The 21,084-nt window shown below is 49.4% G+C and overlaps 1 protein-coding gene across 1 annotated transcript in view; it reads left to right on the forward strand.

The window, feature by feature from the left end:
- The window catches only part of STK24 (serine/threonine kinase 24), a 102,204-nt gene that overhangs the window by 63,769 nt on the left and 17,351 nt on the right, over positions 1-21,084 (forward strand). The window contains exons 3-5 of the mRNA XM_082675413.1: positions 12,959-13,015; positions 19,129-19,237; positions 19,534-19,691. Coding sequence (XP_082531539.1) covers positions 12,959-13,015; positions 19,129-19,237; positions 19,534-19,691 — 324 coding nt within the window. The remainder of the gene's footprint in view (positions 1-12,958; positions 13,016-19,128; positions 19,238-19,533; positions 19,692-21,084) is intronic.

Below are 21,084 nucleotides of genomic sequence, written 5' to 3' on the forward strand. Positions count from 1 at the left end.
AGTGATCTGCTCAGTCATTCAGCCACGTTGGGGGAGCCCCGTGCCCACACTGTGACAGCCACCCTCCCAGCTTCCGTTGCCATTTGGAAGTCATCTGCCGCATTCCCCATGGACCTGGAACAGCTGCAACTTCTGGGAGAGGGAAAAGAACATCTGTTTTCTCTGAGAGTGATTTTTAGCTTGCAAGCATCTGTCCTTGCGTTTCTGGGAAAAACAGAAAAGATACAGGGAGCCCTTTGTATCAGACTCCAGGGTGACCGCGGGTAGAAGCAAAACAAGTTACTTTTGGGTGTAAAATCCCCAAGTAAATCTTGCTTTGAAATCACAGGGGAATACGTTTCATTTCCATCATGGGGAAGAAAAAAGGTCGGCTCGGCACCAAAGATAATAGAGAACGTCCAGACGTTTCGGGGGGCGGGGACCATGGCTTCCTTTCTCTCCCCCGAACACACTGTCCTAGTGTAATTGAAGGGAGTCCCTGAAGACATTTGGCCGCTCCGTTTTATGCTTTTCTATCCAGAAAGTTGAATGAATTAAAATTCCAGTTAGGCTAAATATTTTACTTCACCAAAAAGAAACTCAACTCTGTTTTCTGGCTGTTGCCTATAATTTAAAATAAGTATTAATTGTATTTCTAGTTCTTTTTGTCTCAACATACATCTTCTGCCTATTCAAGCCTTCGTCTGACGTGTCTAAACACAGCTGATGCATTCGGGTAAAATGATTAATTATGCCATATGCTTTCTTTTCTAAAACTTCTATATTTCTAAGTAAATTTCTAAAAAAAAAATAGTATCATATATGAGATCACAAACCTTACTTAGATGTAATGAGGAGTGCTTGGTATGTAATCAAAGAGAAGCCTTACTCCCGGTGAGGGGAAAGAACTCCTTCTCTTTCAGTGGTCCACGCAGCACAGCAGGACTTTCAGGCGTTTGGGTGAGTAAGGACATCTGCTTCAACATGGAAACATGGACTGCTCGAACCAGGCCCTTTTATTGAACCCTGTCTGGGAGCCGCACGTTGTCACGGCCATTACTGACCGACCACGGAGCCAGACGGAGCACTCAGGCTGGCTCTTCTCTAGGCGTCTGCATGGGGCTCTGTGGACACTTATGTGCTGTGATGGAGTCTGCCTCACCGAGGCAGAAATGGAGCTGGGGGTGGTGGTGGTTCATGTCATCGGGTGTAGGGGCAGGGGACACGTATCCATATCACCGAGGCAGTCTCAGGTCTGTGCCCCAGGGCTGCCTCAGGGAGGGTGCCCCGGATTTGCACGTCCGATCCAAGCGTAGCTTGACTGTGTCCAGCAGCTCATCGTTAACGAACTTACTATACATCGAGAACATGTGCCTGTTATCTAACTGTTCATTCTGGGGTAGAACTGTGCAGAAAATAAAGATGAGTGAGGTGGCCAGGGGGTTGGAAGGAAGGGGGGGAGTGAGAGTTCAGATAGCAGAAACGTCTCCTCGGTACAGTCCGGCACCGGACATTCAGGCATGTTGCAGGAGAAGTCCCTTACTTTGGGAGCTGTTTACCGTTAGGGTATGGTAAATACCCTTGAAGGATGGAGATAAAAGTATAAATATGAATTTGCCACCCGTGCATTTGAAGTACAGCATCTGTTACGCGTGAATCTTCTAATTCCATACGTTATCTTAACACTGAAGGCACCTCTTAAATTTGCAGAACACAATAAAATCTTCTTTTTCAGCCGTATTTGCCCTCTGCCAGTCCTGTCTGATCTCTCTGGGCTGGGTCTTTATCGGAGAGTTAGTACTGAGCCCTCAGTAGTCACTTCTTTTGGTTTTATGGTGGATATTTCTGACATATGCTGTGCAATAGCCGTTAAAATCTTCACCTGGCAGAAAGAGAATCTTGTAATTATTAGCAGTATTTCACTTTTAGGAAGAGAACATTTTTAGCTTATGATTATGGCAGACTTGTTTGACGTAGCAGTTTATGATCACTGACTGTTGTGTTTGCTCTTTTATGAGGACAGAGCAAGGGGGGAAAGTCAGGTCCTCCTCTTTCATCTCCCAGGGCACCCTTTCCATGCTTCTCTCTGTTATTTCTTTTCCGCTCCCTCGGATTTAGGTCATTTGTAAGTGTAGTTCCCTGATGACCTTGTAAGGATCTTTACGTTTAAGCAGATGTTTTTATCCATCTTCGTTTTTAACCAGCATTCAGCACAGAAACTTCCCATTAACAGATCTGTTGCCGTTGTGGCGAATATGTGCTGATGCAAAAGACAGGAGCACCTGGGGTGGGGGCACTTAATTACTGAAACTCGTTGCGCACACGTGCACACAGTTAGGAGGCAGCCTCTTCCAGGAGAGAGGAGCCTGTGACGTAAACCCGGAGAAGAGCGTCTTAGGGACGGCTCAGCGCTCTTTCCAGTTTGTTGCAGGACATGAGGACAGAAGTTCTTGTTCTTGGCACGAGGGAGCAGGGCGTGTGAATCCCGCAAGTCACAGGCAGACCTTTTGTAAACCGATGTCTTTTTTCAGGCAGTAAGATGAGAGTTCATTGCTCTCTGAAAGGAAACCAGTTAAGAACAGTTACCCTAGAACATGCTTTCCTCACTGGAATCCTTTAGAAGTCGCATGGAGTCTGTGATGTTTGTTACTGTGGTTCTTGCTGTTGAGGTTTCTGACTCAACATCAAGTCTGGATTCGGGCCCCAGCTGCTCCCCTTGCCCGCGCTAACGAGGTATCCGCGTCTGCAAAGCGGAAGAAGCTGGTCACCTAAACGGACAGGATTACCGGGAGAATCAAGTGAAATACTCCTCATGAGGCTCTTCGGTAAAGCGTGCGGTGCTGCGGTGTCGCACTCTTGCGGGCTGAGGCTGGGACCCCACCTGCTGCACCAGGAGGAAGACCCGAGGCGCCCCGGGGCTGTCCCCTCAGGGAGCCTGTGGTGAAGGAGGGTGTGGCTCTCCCCAGGCCCTGGAGGACTCTACTCTCCCCTCCTTCCACGAGTGTCCTGGTCCCAGCCGACTGGGCCACTGGTGGTCGGGGGTGGGGGCCGGTGAGAGATGGCCTGGAAGGACAGCAGCTCTGGCTGTGTTCTCCCTGTCATGTCAGGTTTCTGATGGTGATGGAGCGAGCGGACACAGAGGAGGGCTCAGGCCTCTGGGAAGCACTGCAGACCTGGCCGGCAGGCAGGCCCGAGGCCTGGTGGGGCTGGGCAGGCGGTGGGTGGTAGAAAACACGATGCAGACGTTTCACATGTGCGGAGACTCTCACACCTAATGTTCATTTCCAAAAGCACCTTTTTCTTTTCTAGAAACTCCTGTCTTTAGATGACAGCCCTCTGTCCCAGGAGGCACCGTATCCCTGGCACGTAGAAACGCACCTCCCTCTTCCTCTTGTACTGATGATAACCTTTTCCAGGTGTCGGTGTTACCTTGCGATGTCAGGAAAAGTCCCGTGTTTCGGGAGAGTTGCTAGAATATTCTGTTCTTTTAAAACATTCAAGGGCAAAATCATTTGCCTCCTTCCCATCCTTCCTTCCTTCCTTCCTTCCTCTTTATATAGATATTTTTAGAGGATGTTAATTGATCCATTTCTTCCCCCACCCGTTTCTTCTTTCTTGAGTAAATTTTAATTCATACATTACAAAGAAATCATCTATTTCATTGTAGATTTTTTTTTTTTTTTTTTTTTTTTTTTGCAGTGCGCAGGCCTCTCACTGCCGTGGCCTCTCCCGTTGCGGAGCACAGGCTCCGGACGTGCAGGCCCAGCTGCCATGGCTCACGGGCCCAGCCGCTCCGTGGCACGTGGGATCCTCTCAGACCGGGGCACGAACCCGTGTCCCCTGCATCGGCAGGCGGACTCTCAACCACTGCGCCACCAGGGAAGCCCTCATTGTAGATTTTTAAACTTATTATAATAAAACATTGTGACCTGTTCTGTTTGCATTTAAAAGTGTTTCCATCCGTAATTTTTTTATTGCTATATTTACAAATTAGTGTTATCTATTTTTTTCTTGATTACAGTACCTGGAGTTTATTTAAAACATAAAATAGATTTCTCATTCTAATATTTTTCCATTTAGCATGTATCTTTATTTGTTTTCCTTAGGTTTCCTTCTTTTTTCCTTCTTTCCTAACTTCCATATTGAACACTTAAAATTTCTCCCCCCCCCCCACCGTTTTTTTTGGCTTGGTAATGAAAATGTATAATACTGTGTTTTCCTCTGAATAAATCTTTGGTTGTATTGTATAGCTTTTGGTGTATGTAGTGTTTCCAGTATTTTTGGATAATTCGTAGTGATGCTTTTGATTTTTTCCTAAGGATTTGATCCAGAAATCTTCAGTTGATTTGTTTCTCTTTGTGCCGTTTCAGGTTTTATTAATAGCGCAGTGTCATTTTAGTTTGTATTTGCAGGTAGTGGCCTTTCTCTTGTTCCATGCTTGTTTCCAGCACTAAGAGACTTTGTCTTGGACCAGTGTTGTCCTTTTAGGGCCTCATGAAAGAGCGGAAGACTGGGCTGTCCCCCCCACCCCGTTGTCATTCCCCACCCCCATGCTTATCCTGCTTCAATTTTCTGTTTTCTTAATTTATTTTTTTAATTGAAGTGTAGTTGATTTACAGTGTTCTGTTCATTATTGCTGTGCAGCAAAGTGATTTAGATATACATATATACATTCTTTTTTTAATATATTCTTTTCCATTCTGGTTTATCACAGGATATTGAATATAGTTCTCTGTGCTATACAGTAGGACCTTGTTTATCCATTCTATACAGAAAAGCTCACATCTACTCGCCCCGGCCCCCTCCCCCTTGGCAACCACAAGTCTGTTCTCTAGGTCTGTGAGTCTGTTTCTGTTTCATAGATAGGGTCATTTGTGTCATATTTTAGATTTCACATGTAAGTGAAATTGTATGGCATTTGTCTTTCTCTTTCTGACTTATTTCACTTAGTGTGATAATCTCTAGTTGCATCCATGTTGCTGCAAATGGCATTATTCCCTTTTTTATGGCTGAGTAGTATTCCATTGTACATATGTAACATATCTTCTTTATCCATTCATCTGTTGATGGACATTAAGGTTGTTTCCATATGTTGGCTACTGTGAGTAGTGCTGCTGTGAACATAGGGGTGCATGGATCTTTTCGAATTATAGTTTTGTCTGGATATATGCCAGGAGAGGGGGATTGCTGGATCATATGGAAACTATTTTTAGGTTTTGAGGAACCTCCATACTGTTTTCCGTAGTGGCTGCACCAATTTACATTCCCACCAGCAGTGTAGGAAGGTTCACTTTCTCCACGTTCTCTCCAGCATTTGTTATTTGTAGACTTTTTAATGATGGCCGTCCTGACTGGTGTGAGGTGATACCTCATTGTACTTTTGATTTGCATTTCTCTAATAATTAGCGACATTAAACGTCTTTTCATGTGCCTATTGGCCATTGATTTTCTGATTGATCTTCTCATTTTCTTCTCTCCCCATTAGTTCTGTTGTGTAGGTAATTGATGAGACGGGCCTCTCCTCTGAACACCCATAGCATTTTGTGTCTTTGTGGTACCCACCACAGGCTGGCTGGTGGTAGTTATTTGCCCACTTTTCTATTATGAAAAGTGATTTATTTAGGAAAAGAGCCTGAGCCCTACTCATTTTACAGACCCCCCAGTGACACTGTGTGCGTAGGAGGCAGGAATCACTGAAGGAATGCTGGCATCTGTGAGCAGAGGAACAATTAAATCAGCTCTTTTTGAGGCCAGGGGTCGTGTTCTGTGCCTTGAGTGCAGTTGGAAGGTGCCGTGAATGTCAGGGAGTTGCTTTGACTGTAAAACGAGGTGGGGTTTGGGCTTCGATACCAGTTTCCTGCCTCCACGTTTCACAAGCCTCCCAGTGGACCTGAGTTCAGACAGGGGGCGCTCTAAAGTTAGTGTGCTATTAATAGCCCAAGTTCATGGGCACTGCTGTGTGCCAGGCGCACCCCTGAAGTGGGTGTTCTTTAGTCCCAGGAGCAGATAGGAAACTGAAGGCGGCTTCGGACCTGGTCTCAGGGTCCCAGAGCTGGTGCGGGTCAGAGGCAGGATCCAAACCCGGGCTCGAGAGTCTGGGTTCATGCACAGCATCTCAGCAAAAAGGTACCTTTGCTTTAAAATCTACACTCCTAAGGAAGTCTGTGACGCCCCGCTGTTTTAGTAAGACCTCCTGGGCTCAGCCTTTGCTTACCGTGCAGATGCAGAAGCAGAGCTTAACTTCATTTCAGAACTCATGGTGTAAAGATCTTTGTTAATGGTGCAGAATCCACCCCTTTTCTTATTCACCTTGTGTTAACCTTTCCGTCGTCTGACGTCTGTCAAGCGCCCTGGGGGTTGTGAACGTGGGGAGCGCCAGCTTTCAGCCACCACCTCCAGGCAGTGCAGGGCAGGTTTGCCTGTAAGCGGTGTTGTTGTTGATGTTGTGTGTGTACATTAAATTAATTTCCACGAGCAAAAAACTACCAAAGGCAAAATCAAAAGACAAGTGAGGAAAATGCTGTGTTTGTGGCTCATGTTACAGGAGGTTACTTCCCCTAATATTAGGTCAATAGAAAAACAGACAGAGGATAATAAGGGCTCACAAAAAAAGAAAGCATGCATGACTCTTCAATATATAAGGATGTTCAGCCTTACAATGAGAGAAAGGCAAACTGTGAGATACGCCCCCCCCTCCCCGGCCCCCCGCAATGGGTTGATGACCGTCATTTGCTCAGGCTGCCGTAACACGGCGCCACAGACCCGGCGGCTTAAACAGCAGAAGTTTATTCCCTCACAAATCCGGAGTCTGGGAGTCTGAGGTCGAGGTGTCGGCCAGGCTGGCTTCCTCTGAGTCCTCTCTCCTTGGCTTGGAGGTGCCGTCTTCTCCCTGTGTCTTCACACGGTCGTCCCTCTGTGTGTGCCTGTGTCCTCATCTCTTCTTATGAGGACACCAGTCACATTGGATTAGGGGCCACCCTAATGACTTCATTTTAACTTACACCTCTTTGAAGACCCTGTGTCCAAATTCAGTCCCATTTTGCGGTACTCAGGGTCGGAACTTCAGCATATGAATTTAGGAGGGGGACACAATTCATTCACCTCCTAAGAATGACTGGAAAAAAGTTGGATTATATTGTCAAGGGACATGGTGCATTGGCAAAGAAAAGGGAAATGAGCTCTCACACGTTGCTGGAGGCGGTACAAATGGAGCTTTGAAGAATAATTTGTCATTATCTATTTAAATTCAAGTGGATTCCTTTGACTCAGCCTCCAGCAACTCCCCAAATGATACATCCTCGAGGTTCTGATAGCAAAAGAATGGGAGCAACCTGGTGTTGTCAATAGGGTGTGGGTTAGTTACGGCTTAAAAAAAAAAAAGGGAATTACTTTATGGACAAGTATAGAATGCTCCAAGGAGAAGCAAGGTATAGAAGAGTGTATAGAGCGTTACATTTGGATAGAAGTGGAGAAGGAGCTGATAGGTATTTGCAGAGATATTTCTGTGAAGTCACGGAAGATGCGCCGCTAGGCTGGTGGGCGCGGAGGCTGGACAGCCAGGAGCCAGGGGCGAGAGGGAGACGCCTCGCTTTACACACTTTGGTGCCTTTTAAGTGGTGAATCCTTAAGTTATTAAATAAATAACTGTTTTCTTTCCCTCATGAGAAAATTCTCTTACAAGGCCATTCGTAACTTCCATTGTCTGGGGTCATTTTTTAAACATGAAATTATTCTGATTAAAATCATTCTTATTTTAAGAATTCTTATTTTCCTTAGAGTACCTCACACGTCATTCACTTGGCAGGTTTTATGAGGGCAGTGATTCTGCATCTGGGCCGTGACAGTGCTTGGTCACTTGGTCGAGCAGGTCACGTGTGTCCCTTGACCAGACCATCCTTCTCTAACACTCATGCCTCAAGGCCTGTAGGGCAGTAATTATTTTTTCATTCTGGTGTAGAATGTGGATGAATCATTGTTCAAGATTTTATTCCGCTCAGAAACTCCCATGCAGAGAAATGCCGTTTAGTCTTGTTAATTGGACTTTTTCGGTTTCACCGGGTTATTTCGAGGCACGTACGGGTGAGGCTGTTGAGGGGGCTAATAGCACTCTGCCTGTGATTAGTACCCCGAGCTTCGCAAAGTGCTTTCACGTTCATTATCTCATTTTCTTGTCGGGTGAACCGTGAGGTTAGGGATACAGATTATTGCCATTTTTTTCTGGCTGAGGCACTCCAAGCTTAGGTGTCACACAGTGAGTTAGTGATGGTCTCCTAGCTGGAGGCTGCAGGGTATAACAACTGGTTTTGCCAAGGGGAGGAGGGAATTAACCGGTCAGCACTTCTGAGCAGTAGCACTTCAGGCTTAGGGACATTGACTGGGCAGTTCAGTGGTTTTCAGCAGGGGCGACTTTGGCCCCCAGAGGCCATGGGTGGTGTCTGGCCCTGAGGACTGGGGATGTGCTACTGGCCTCTAGCGGGTGGAGGCCAGGGATGCTGCCCAGCACCCTACAATGCACAGGGCAGCCCCGCAACAGAGGTTATCCAGCCCCAAGTGCCGGTGGTGCCGAAGAGGAGAAACCGTGCCGGAGCCGCGGAGAGCGCTTGGCCTGCAGCCCTCAGAGCCCATCTTTACTTTCCTGAGCCGGTCCATTTACTCCCTTCTGAATGTTTCTTCTTTGGGGGTGGGTGGTAGAAATTATTACTTGGGATGGTGACTGGTGGCAGATTTAAGAGGCCTCTTCTGCCTGTGTTGAATGAGTGTCCTGCACCGGAGGTGCTGCGCGGGGGCCAGCTGATGCGGCACAGGTCCTGTCTGCACCGCAGGACTCCACTCATCCTGAGACCCGGCCTCCACTCTGCCCCTGGTTTTCATGACGTCCGCAGCATCTCTGTCCCAGTCGGCGTGGGAGGCGGGCAGAGCTTGTTCTTAGTACCCTTCCCTTTGGGTCAGAAGGAGGAACCGGCCGCTGAGGGTTAGAGTTGGGGAATTCTAGCCAGGACAGGGTGGAGCCAAGCAGACCCAATAGCCTTGGACTCGCTGGGACCGTGGGAGAGAGTCAGCCTAGAGAAGGAGAAGGCTTGAGTCCAGAGGAATGCAGCCGTGGAGGAGAGTGCTGGGGGAGGTGACCAGGGGCGTAGTGGGGTCACCGGTTGGGCTGGGGGTCACCCGTGGGAATGGGAGGTGGCGGGTGAACCGAGGGCACTGCTGGTGGGGCTAGTCTTGGGCGGAGGGTGAGCCGGGCTGCCTTCCCTGAGGCAGGGACAGTGAGGACAGAGCATGGGCCTGGAGCACGGAGGAGGGAGAGGGTCACCCCGAATGCTGTCCTCAGAGGCCGGCGGGCGGCACACCTGGCAGTGGGAGCAGCTGTGCAGAAGCCTGCGGGCCTTGGAGCTGGGCGCAGGGAGAAACTGGAGGTGAGAGGAGCAGGCGGGTGGGTCCGTGCTTGGCACGGGTTGGTCCGCCAAGCCACAGAGTTGAGAATTCATACTGGAATTTGGTAGAAGCTGTCAGCTATTTTAAAACCAGCGATGGTTTTGCATTAAAGAGAAAGGAGAGTGACCCTCGCTGCGTGAAGGACCCGTGGATACCTTTGTCAGCCCGTCCTCTGCCGCTTCCCCCAGGACTCCCTGTCGGTGGAGGGCATTGCCCGTGTCCATTTGAGCGAGGCCGCCTGCCCCGCCTGTGCCCCGCCTTCCAGCCTTGCCCCGCCCCCAGTCCAGCCCCTCTCCCCGCCGCGCAGGCGCCGTTTGCTGCGCCTGGCCTCTTCCCTGCACACCTCGAGGGCTGAGTGAGAGCGAGAGCCGGCCCTGGTGCCCTCCGGTGACTTCTGGGAGGAAGTGTGAAGTGTTTAGCAACAGGCTACAGGATGGACGGTTCTCGGGCCCTCCCCTCGCCCTCCACGTTAGGTTCTTGCTGCTGCACTCCTGCCCTACCTGCTGGCTGGCCGCACTTGACCCCCTCGTTCCCTCCCTCCACCCCCGCCCCGGTGCCAACTCATCCTTCGGTTCATCTTAAAAGGCAGCTGGTTCCGCCTCTGTGACCCGGCAGGTCCTGCTGTCCCCTCGCTTGGGGCTCACTCCTGGGAGCTGTGACTCGCCAGTCGTTGGAGGTCTGGCCTCCGCCTTAGAGACGAGCTCCCCACGGGGACCGGCTGCGGGGAGCACAGAGCCGGTGAGGCCGCTGAGCCCTCGTCCCCAGGGCTTTCCCCCACTCTCTTGCTGGCTTGGCGGCCGAGGCGTGCGGCACACCCCGTGGGGTGGGAAGGCAGGTTCAGCTGAGAGGTGGGACCAGTGGAACCTTTCTTGACGCAGTTTCCATTCCCAGACTGGTGGAACTGGGGAGAAAAGCACCTGGGTCCTAGGACCTGGCCAAGTCTTTAAAAAGCAATGGCCTGAATGAAGGACCTAGTGCTGTCTTCCTGAGTGCCCCCCAGATCTGGCGGACCTCGTGTTGGGTAGCGTTCAGGCCCTGGCCTGTCTGGTACCAGGAACGAGCTGGATGAACAGAGAAGCGGGGCTGGTCTTTTTTACTGCATCTTCCTCTCCAGGAAGGTGCAGTGAAGGCCCGGGCTTTATAAAGCCTTTCAGCTGGGGGCACCTGGTTTGCCAGGTGTTCTGCTGTTGCTGAAGTGCCCCTGAGGGTTACAGGAGAACAGGTTACTCTGTCCCCTGTCATGACTCCCTGAAAGGAGAGCGAGCCGTGTAAAGGGTTGTTTTGCTCCCTGAGTAGGTAGTGGGGAGCTGGAGCTTTGGAACGGAGGATGAGGTGTGGTCGCCTGTCTCGCTGCTTCCGGAAGCTGTGAGATGACCCTGAACCTCCGAGTCAACACAGACCGTTTCCCAGGGTGTCCTGTTCCTCTGCTCCAGCTCCCCACAGGTGCAGATGCGGGGTGGGGGAGCCTGCCTGCCAGAGCTGATCTCGTTGTAGGGAACTCACCCTCAACACCCACAAAGTAAAAGGGATGGGAGCTGGGCCAGACGGTGCCGTAGAAAAGAGAATGAGAGTAGAAACGTAAACTCCCAAGTTCCTTATAGAAAAACCATTTAGCTTTCCTGTGCCGTCAAAAATGGTGTTGGCCATTCCCCGCAGTAGTTGCTTTCTCTCTCTCCAACAAGGTGCTTTTGGGGTGTCTAGAGGGAGTAGCATGGACCTTTTCCAGGAGCAGGTGTTCGGGAAGTACTGGCCTGGGGAAGACTTGGGCGTATCTGTGAAATAAAGGAGAGCCGGAGAATGCTCTCTCTGCTAGGAAGTTCTCTTGAAAGCAGGAGCAGGGGGTGATGGAGCCTGCTCAAGGCTGGTGCCCATGACTGGATGAATACTAAGTGAGTAAATGTTTGTGTCTATCAGGTAGACCCCAAACACATCAGGTAAGGTTTCCGTGCCTTTTCCAGTCTAGACTGGAATTGTCTTCATCATATCAGGAGTCAAGGGCGTTTAAAGACTTGAGAAGGTGTTCCACATACAGTAAAACTTGGGGCTGTTTCTTTATAATATCACAGACTTGACTCCGGATGTCAGGATTTATTTAAAATTAAAAAAAAATTTTTTTTAATTCTTTTTAAATTTTTTTTAAATTTAATTAATTTTTTTTTTTTAATTTTAAAAGAAACTTCCTTTACAAGTGTAGCGCAGGCACGAGTGCCTCCCTGAAGTGAACACGCAGTCAGCATCATTGCCCTTCCTCCGCTACAGGTGCCACAGGCCGCCTTTCCTGGGCTTGAGCGTGCCAGGCGCTGCCCCCAGCCACTTAGCTTGCTGTTGGTGGGAAACACAGACAAGCAAATCTAAGTGAAGATCAGACCAAAGGTGCTAAAGTGGAGGGGGGGGAGGGGAGCTGGTGAGGGTTTTCCTGATTGAGGAAACTGCGCCTCAGTCCAGAAGAGCAAAACTTTCAGCATTGCTAGAGCCAGGGAGCAGCGAGGATGGGGCCTGGCGAGGGCCCTGCTTGCTCTGAAGAGCTCGGGCTCAGCTCCATCCTGAAGGTACCAAAGAGCCTAGGAAGGGTTTTGTTTGCTTTTCTTCTTTTTGATGCGCTTGAAAGCAACCGAGAGTGTCGCGTTAGCAGGGAAGCAGCCTGGCGCTTGCACACCTGCTCCGAGGCTGTGGACCGGGCACCGCAGGCCGTGGCAGGTCACCGCGCCCCCCCAGCCTTCAAGCTTGCCTGCTGTGGCGCGGGCACTCACTCGGCCAGGCGCCCAGTCAGAGGCTTCAGAGGAAGTGTGCTCCTGACCCCGCACCGGTGTGCCCTCATCCCCCGGGAGGGCTGGGTGGGTGTTTGCTAGCCTGTTGGCTTTCAAGGGAGTAGCACTTTGGGATTTGTGTCTGAAAAGAACCCTGGAAGCCATGGGCGCTGCGGGGCTTCAGGAGAGACGGACGGAAGAGACGCAAGACACGGAGGCTGGTGAGGGGGCTGGAGGACTGGGGCAAGGCTCGGGCCTCTCTGCTCTCCTGGATATCCCGGAGCAGGGGGACGGCGGCCTTCAGGGTGGCCGCCCAGCTCCGGAGCAAGGCAGTGGGTGACAGGCCGCACCAGCCATGCCACCTGCCCTCTGCGCATCTCAGAGCTGCAGGCGTGGGGGGAGTGGGGGGGGGGAGGTGGCCCAGGGCTGTGCTCCGGTCACCTCCTGTCTGATGCTCAGGGCGGGATGGGTGTGCATGGTACTGGCCTTGGGGACTGGTTCCCAAACCCTTCTGTGCCAGAGGATCAGCCACTGAGGTGGTGTGAAAACAGGCGCGCCCCTCGGAGCCCTGGTGCGGTAGCTGTGGAGCGCACTGCCGGGGGGGTCTGGTGCGGGGCCCCTCCGGCACAGTGCAGGCTTCCCACCCAGTTCTCACTCGGATGCACTTTTCTCGCTGTTGTGTATTTATAAAATTTTCTAGTTCCAAAATGACAGAGCAAAATACCCTTAGATTATTTAAAACAATCTTTTCTGCTTTTATTAAAAGAAATAATTTGCCTCTCTTTTTGTTTTTTCTGTAGGACACTAAATTATGGATAATAATGGAATATCTTGGTGGAGGTTCCGCACTGGACCTAGTAAGTATCACGCTGGATGTTTAATACGCATCAGAGGTCTTCTCAGTCAGTCTTGCTTGTAAAGATAATTCTGTTTACATTTCTGTTTCCCTTTTAAGTTGCATGAAAAAAGGACCAAACTATTCCTTATAGTAGGGATTTCTGCTTCTGATAAGTTACTGTAAATTATAGATCTTTTTTTTTTCTAACATCTTTATTGGAGTCTAATTGCTTTACAGTGGTGTGTTAGTTTCTGCTGTAAAACAAAGTGAATCAGCTATATGTATACATATATCCCCATATCTCCTCCCTCTTGCGTCTCCCTCCCACCGTCCCTATCCCACCCCTCCAGGCGGTCACAAAGCGCCGAGCTGATCTCCCTGTGCTATGCGGCTGCTTCCCACTAGCTATCTGTTTTACATTTGGTAGTGTGTATATGTCCATGCCAATCTCTCACTTCGTCCCAGCTTACGTCTGCATATAGATCTGCTTTTGAAGACAGCTTTGCTATTTCATGGGAAACCAGTGAATTCATTCCAAGCAGCCATGAAGGATGTCGCCTGCTGTGTCTGACTTAATAACAGTTTCTTATTTTCTAAAACTGGTTTTAACTTTTGTGGAGCTGGTACCCCATCATTGTTTCATGTTTCGGATGGTAACTTCGCTTCTAAAATATGCGTGGAACATCTTCATTTATGATTAATCAGAACTAGAATTTTTAAAAATTAAAATTTCATTTCAGAGGTAGGAGACGGGCACAGTATCACAAATGGGAGCTGCCGCTGGGCCAAGCAAGAACGCGTGTTTCTGTTTACCGGATGCACACGCAGAGAGGCCTTGCTGCGCTCCCAGTGTGGCTGTGGTGGAGCTGGACCCCTGCCAGTGGCGGTGTCTCCTACCTGGTCTGGACCTAGGTGTCCAGCCCACACACATGGTAGAGGCAGCTCCGGTGTAGGATGACCTCAAAGTCACAGTCTGTAACTCCCCTCTTGTGGTAAAACATGGTTACATGTTGGCCTCTGATGAGGTGCTCAGAAATAACCAGTAAATCGTGGGCATTACTTAAGTCGTCCTTGAGACACAATATGTGCAAAACAAATTAAAAAAATCTCACACGGTTGTTTAGCCCCTGACATTTCATCCCCACGTGGTTATGCGGTGAAATCAACGGATCAGCGCTCTTTCCCTGCCCGTCCTGTAAAAGCTGGGCTTTTGGGTGAGTGGTGATTTCCAAGTCAGGCCTGATCTATCATTTTAGTGTTAGAGCGTGGGTTCTGCTTGCTAGACGGTTGTCAGGGTGGTAGGTCTGCAGTTTTCACTGGTCTCACAGCTGAAGGAAGCTAGCGTTTTTTGGTGGTTACAGTTGACACAGATTTTTATTCACTAAGAAAAGAAATACCCTTTGGTTAAAAGGAGTTTACTTTCTCACAGTAATAGTAACCAATTAGAACTGTATGTATCTCTGAAAGGCTTATGTACCCAATTTAAAAAAAAAATCACATAATGTTATAAACCGTAAAAGCAATTGGTCAAAAGGAAAGTTCAGGGGAAAAATTTAATATGGTATAAACAGTGGTATTAAAATGGAGAAAGCAGCAAAGCAGCTGGACAAATTTTATGACTTCCTTTGCTGCTTTTCTGTAAATATACATATGACACAAAGAGCTTTTCTTTTTTTTTTTTTACTCCTTTGGGAAATACTACAGAAATGTAGAAAATTGCCTCATTTTGTATAATTCGATTTACTATTATCTTAAGTGAATTTCATTTGTGGCATGTATAAAATGATTTGTGGGGACTCTTTTCCAACATTGAGTCTTTCAGAACAGCAATTCTAGTCTCTAAATGCTTTAGTTTATTCATTCTTAATGCCACAATAATTTATTTAGTGGTAACTTTCTTTGGAGCTTTGAAGTCTGTGAAATTTTAGACATTACAGTTGGAAGGAAGTGTCGAATTCTCCACTTATTAACTAAAATCCCATATGGTGCGAGTCCCGGCAAACTGCCGTCCATCTTCCACATCAGGGGCTCTGGTGACAAGAACCAGGCATCCCTTTTTGAATGTGCCCAAATCGTCTCATTTTACTCGAAGAAACAGAAATACTCAGAAGTTAGGTGTGCCAGCTAGCAGATAGAGCTGGACATTGGACCTTGTTGTAACCAGCTGCAAAGCCCTGACCCCGCGCTCTCCTTTCCCTCCCTCTGACTTTGTCGTATCTTTCTTCATCTCTTATTCCTTTTCTGTTGGCCTGACCCCAGTCCTCAAAGAAGATGCACTTTAATAATAGGATACAAGAGTTTTGTGAATGTTGAAGACTATTAAGATTATTTTGAGAGTGTCTATTAAATGTTTACACAAGATTCTAAAAACCAGAGTATTGTTGCATCTGAAGATTTGTTACCAGGTAGCTGCATATATGGATTTGGGGCATTTCTTAGAAAAATCCCACCTTGCTTTTGTTCTTGTTTTGCGGTACACGGGCCTCTCACTGTCGTGGCCTCTCCTGTTGCGGAGCACAGGCTCCGGATGCGCAGGCTCAGCGGCCATGGCTCACGGGCCCAGCCGCTCCGCGGCATGTGGGATCTTCCCGGACCGGGGCACGAACCCGCGTCCCCTGCATCGGCAGGCGGACTCTCAGCCACTGCGCCACCAGGGAAGCCCCCACCTTGCTTTTGTTTAATATCTCTCTGTTAAGAGGCACGGTGCCAATATGTTTGTATGTCTCTGGAGCAGCCCCTGTACATGAAGCCTGTGGAGGGAAGGATGACGGTGTCCTGTTCAAGGGCAGGGCTCTGCCGTTTCCCAGAGCACGAAGATCTCGCCGGCTCTCTCCTCACTCTAGATTCATCCTTTCTCTTCGTGACTGGGGCTGCTGTAATGAAATACTGTAGACTTGGTGGCTTTTTTCACTCTACATTTTAGTTTTCATGCCTTTTTACTTAGGTTGTGAGACATTAGTTTAATTCCCCGCATTGAGTCTTAATAACACCTTAGCCAGGGCGGGAAGATGGTGCCTTCCTTCACCTAGGATTGCCTTGTGAGCATGTGTGATAATTTTTTTTTGGCTTTCTTTTCATTCTGGAATTGAGCTTCCAAGTAGAGGCAGACAGTTGATTATATCGCATGTGGGAAAGTGCTACAAGGAAAATAAAGCAGCATGAGGTGAATTGGGAGAAGGGGAATGAGGATAGCAACAGAGGGCCTGAGACCGAAAGATTTTTCACTGACTACAAGATGAGTCAGTATTATAGGAGAATCTAAGGGGCAACCGTGGAATCTTAATTAAGAAGGAACTAGGCTACATAAATTGGTCACTCAGTCAGGCAGAGATATTTGACAAACTTAAAAATGAATATGCCACATGAATTTTAGAAAATGAGATGACATGTTCATTTATGTTCAGGCCAAGCTGCTGTTGTGGTGGCCTCCAAACAGTGTCTCACACGAGATGGAACTTCCTCTCCCACACGTGGGCTCAGTGGTCTCCGGGCTCTGCAGGGGCGGGTGGCTTCCCGTGGTCTTGAGTCCTTGTCTTCTCTGGCTGCCGGCGTTTCAAAGCCAAGACCGGGAAGGGGCACTTCTGCAAGTATTCCTTTGGCGAGAACTCAGTCATGTGGCCAGACTTGCTGCTGCAGAGGCCGGCAGATACGGTCTCTAGTTGGGTGGCCGTGTGCAGGCCGAGAGTCTGTTACAGAGGAAGAGGGGAAAACAGGTTTGGGAGGGGGAATTAGAGGTCACCCAGAGAAGAGGAGCCGTCTACATCTTTTTTTTCCTCTGAGTCTTTCTTTTATAGAGATTATTTGAAGATTCCACAGTCTTCTTAATGAAGAGACTGCTTGGGAATGTTAGTGGTGGAGCATGTGAGTACCCACCAGCCAGGAGCTCTGTGCTCTAGGGAACAACTGAATACCCTTTACAGTAAATTTTGACACCTTGAAGGATCTCCCTGCTCTGTAAATAGAGTCTCTCTCTTCCTGCCCCCGCCTATGAATCATTGGTGGGTGGTGTTCAGGCCAGATTTAAAAGGGCATAACCATATATATATATCAGTCGGAGAGCCAGCTCTCAAATGGTCCAGCAGAAGATGTTTCAGTTCGTGTTCCTCAGTCTTCTCTCTCCTTGGTGATGACTCCAGGCTGCTCCGCCGTTTCTTTCCAGACACTTGATCACAGGAGGGCGGAGGTGGGTAAGTCCAAGTCCAGCCAGACGTTCCTGGCTGTCTGCCTGGGTGAAAAGCTGCTGCAGGAGGGGATGGAAGCCCCGCTCTGGGAGAGCATTTTGAACGGTGGGGTTAGCCTTCTGTGGTCTGTACCCGGGGCATAAGAGCAAATTCGCCAGCGTCTCTGCCTCCTTCCTCTTTTTCCCCAGGCTGTGAGAAAAGTGCATTTTCCTCATTTTGAGTATTAAAATTCCCCCACTCTGTGAACTCAGAAGTAGATGTGGAGCCGGCAGACAAGGCAGGGTTTCCGGATCGTGTGCTTAGGAACAGTCGTTTCGATGTGTTTCTTGAGAACAAGACTCTGGGTCAGACAACTTGGGGAGGAATTAGGTTCCGCGGAACAGAGTGTGCAGTGGGCCGCCCTGGTCTGTGGCCGTCGCAGGCGGGATCCTAGTTAGGACTTGGAGGACTTCCTGGGGGACTAGTTACCTGTCAGTGTGACTTCTCTGCGTCTGTAGCACACCGTGAAACAAAAAGCAAGGAGCCTCCCTTCCACCCGGGTTCTGAGTGTGAGAAAGTGGCTTGAGCACGGGGGCGCCACTGCCAGACGGGCCAGAGTCCCAGAGAGGTGGCCCCGACTTCGAGAAACACCCCCTTCCTCCCGGGCTTCGTGGATTTTCATGGGTCAGGTTGGGCCTGTGACCAGCTCGCTGGATGGACCAGAAAGCGGGGCAGCTGCAATCGCGCTGTTATGAAGTGAGAAGGGGGTTCTCTGTGCCCCGACCTGGGCCCAGAAACGATCAGCTGTTCCACCACCACCATCCCACTGAAGGCCCTGAGACAGCAGGACTTGTCTGTCCGAGAAAATGGACGTGTCCGTCGGAACGCTACCTCAGAAGGCGTGTCTTGGTTTCCATTCCCTTTGGTTTAAAGCAAATCTGTCTCTTTCACACCTACTCGGTGAGCATCGTGGAATTGTGTCGTCCGGTTGACTTACGTGTGTGAATTTGGGTTATGGTGGAATTCACTGTCAAGTCTGAAAACGTAATACCGAACATCATCATTCAGATGAAAAGTTAAATTGTTAGAATTCTGCCCCTTTCTCTGACGCTTCCACTGTTTGTTCTTTGGGTGGAGTGTTAGGTGGTTTTGCTGAGGTAGTTATGCGATTGGTGGTGGTTGAGTTCCCTGCTGTACAGGTGATGGTAGGCTTACTGTCCAGTTTGAACTGAGCTCTAGAACTTGTCTGAGTTTCTTTCTTTTAGTGGGGATGTGTGTACCTGACTTGTCTGCCTTACATCTTTGTATAACTAACAGCAGTGAGGAGTCAGTGTCAATTCCTTCGAGTTTCCTTGAAATATTTATCCTCAGGCAATTATTATGTCATTTGGGGTAATATACTAACTAATGTTTTTATTACATAACATACGTGTGTATATATATTATATCACATAAAAAAATTCAGTCATGAGGGATTGAGCTCTTTTCCGCTCTCTTCCCCCAAGTTTTACAATTCAGATGTAAGAACTTCCGGTGCTGGGGTGGCCTCAGAAAGCAGCCAGCCCCCGGGCCTTCTCTTCTTGACCCCTTGTGTTGCGATAACCGTCACCTCTGCTAGGACAGAGCCAGGCTGCTCTGCCCCCTCCCTGGCAAGCACTGCGAGGCGCTGGGCTTTTGCTTTCTGGACTGTCATCCGTCCCAGCTCAGCCGGCAGGCGTGGCAGACTGACCGCGGCCTTTCTCACTGGCCCGGCTTCGATTCTTAGCCAGCTTTGCTTCATCCAGCAAAGTCACGTTCCCCGGTTCTCTGTGGAGTTTTTTAAAAGGGGCTTGTAATTAGGTTTTAATTCTGTTTGGGAGTGAAGAAGATTTCAGGTTTGATTATTCTCGTCCATTTAACATTGGCTGTTCTGTCATCTCACACTTTTTCATCTAATCATTTAAGTAACTTTAATCTTGTTTTTTCTTGTTAGTTAGAACCTGGCCCTTTAGATGAAACCCAGATTGCTACTATATTAAGAGAAATACTGAAAGGACTTGATTATTTGCATTCGGAGAAGAAAATTCATAGAGATATTAAAGGTGAGAAAACCTCTTGTTTATATTCCTTTGAAATACCCAAGGTGAGGAAGGAGTGTTAGCTGTAGAGTTTGAACCGTGCTTCTCTTCTCAAGGGACGTTGTCCTGTGGGTATGCCTTCGACGTGCCTGGGTAGGTGGGCCGGGCCACGAGGGGGTCTCACCAGAAGCACAGCCCTGGTCCCTGTTCTTGTCGGGCACGTGATGGTGCTGGGGCACGCGTGTGCCTGGTCCCAGATGGTAGCGGGCGGAACTCTCCAGCAGATGACGGCAGGAGACGTCTTTGGTTCTGTTTTACAGCTGCCAACGTCCTGCTCTCTGAACACGGAGAGGTGAAGCTGGCGGACTTTGGAGTGGCGGGCCAGCTGACAGACACCCAGATAAAGAGAAACACCTTCGTGGGCACCCCTTTTTGGATGGCGCCTGAAGTCATCAAGCAGTCGGCCTACGACTCAAAGGTGAGGGCGGCGCCTTGGCTGGCGGGCCAGAGGAGCCTGAGGAGTGGGGGAGGGCAGAGGGCCTTGGACAGAACTCTGAACCCTATTGAAGGGGCAAGGGCAGAAAGGATCCCACAGGAGAAACGGAGAGTGCACAGAACTGGAAGGCCAGCACCTGGGCAGAAGAGTGCTCTCCGGGCTGCTGCACACCCTCCTGTCCTCGCCTTTAGATGCCCCCCTGCTGGGATCGTGTCCTCAGACGCTCCTTAGCAACAAGAGGCAAAATCGTGATTCCCTTTTCCAGCCTCTTTTACCCGTCATATGATGCACTCTCCCAGTTTTTTCTGTCTTCTTTCTTCCCCGTTGCCCTTCAGCTTTCTAAAACTGTTTAATATAGACTCAAAAAGCCCAGAACCCCCGCCTCCTAGACCTCATTTCACTCTCGCGTCCCACACCGGCTCTGTCTCGGTCGCCTGAATGCAGTGAGATCTCCACGTGGGCCACAGAGAATAGGCTTCTCTAAACCGGTATTTCTAGGCAAACAAATATTTAACTCAGATACACTGACATGCCAAACACCATTTCTTCTCTTTAAGTGGAACTCTTCTCAGTACCTGGCAGATCCCCACCTTGTGAAGCATTGCACACGGAGCGTAAGGGTGGCTTTTCCTGGGGACCTAAGCTCGGTGTGGTGAGCTGTTGCATTGGTGCTGGAAGTTGCTGGGGTGCGTGTCCATCGCGGCAGAGGTGGACCCGGCCCTCTCACTGTTGAGTTGTAATGGTGGCCGTGACTCCCATAGGCGTCCTCGTGGCCTTGGTAGCCAATGGCCAGTAAGTGACGATTAGGTTTTCAGCCCTCAAGGTAGCAGAGCTGTCTAGTCTCTGGTGTGTCTGTTGCCTGTGGGCGCCTTGGCCCTGGGGTGGGTTTACCGCCATAGCTACTTCTGATGTCAGCAGCAGCTTTTGCTGTTGTCCCTTTTCCTGGGGTCGTATCGTTGGAAGACTCAACAGGAACTTAGGTGTTCAGTTCCTTCTCTTTTTTTTAAGCTGAGGCCCATTTATCAAAGTTCTCAGATCTAGATTTTGGCAGGGCTGGGGCCAGAATCCAAGTCTCTTAACTCATCTGATTACACCCCGCTGATTCTTCTCTTCTTTTCCTTTCTGGTCAGTGAGCTGGTCAACCGTGGCCCCCGTGACTCAGGATTCAGATCTTGCCTTTTCAGTGTTGCTCACCACGGCTCACCTGACGCTTCTTCAAGAATTGTCCGGGCTGCCTGAGACCTTCCTCCCCCGCCTTTCTTCCTGGGCAGGGCCTCTCTGGGTGTTTGCTGAAGGTGGCCTCGGCACCGTAGCAATCCCACGGCATCGTGAAACTTTGTCACCTTTTCCCTGGAGCTGTCGAGATCAGAATGCT

This window comes from Grampus griseus, assembly GCF_964374135.1.
Source record: "Grampus griseus genome assembly, chromosome: 18".
NCBI classification, from domain to species: Eukaryota; Metazoa; Chordata; class Mammalia; order Artiodactyla; family Delphinidae; genus Grampus; species Grampus griseus.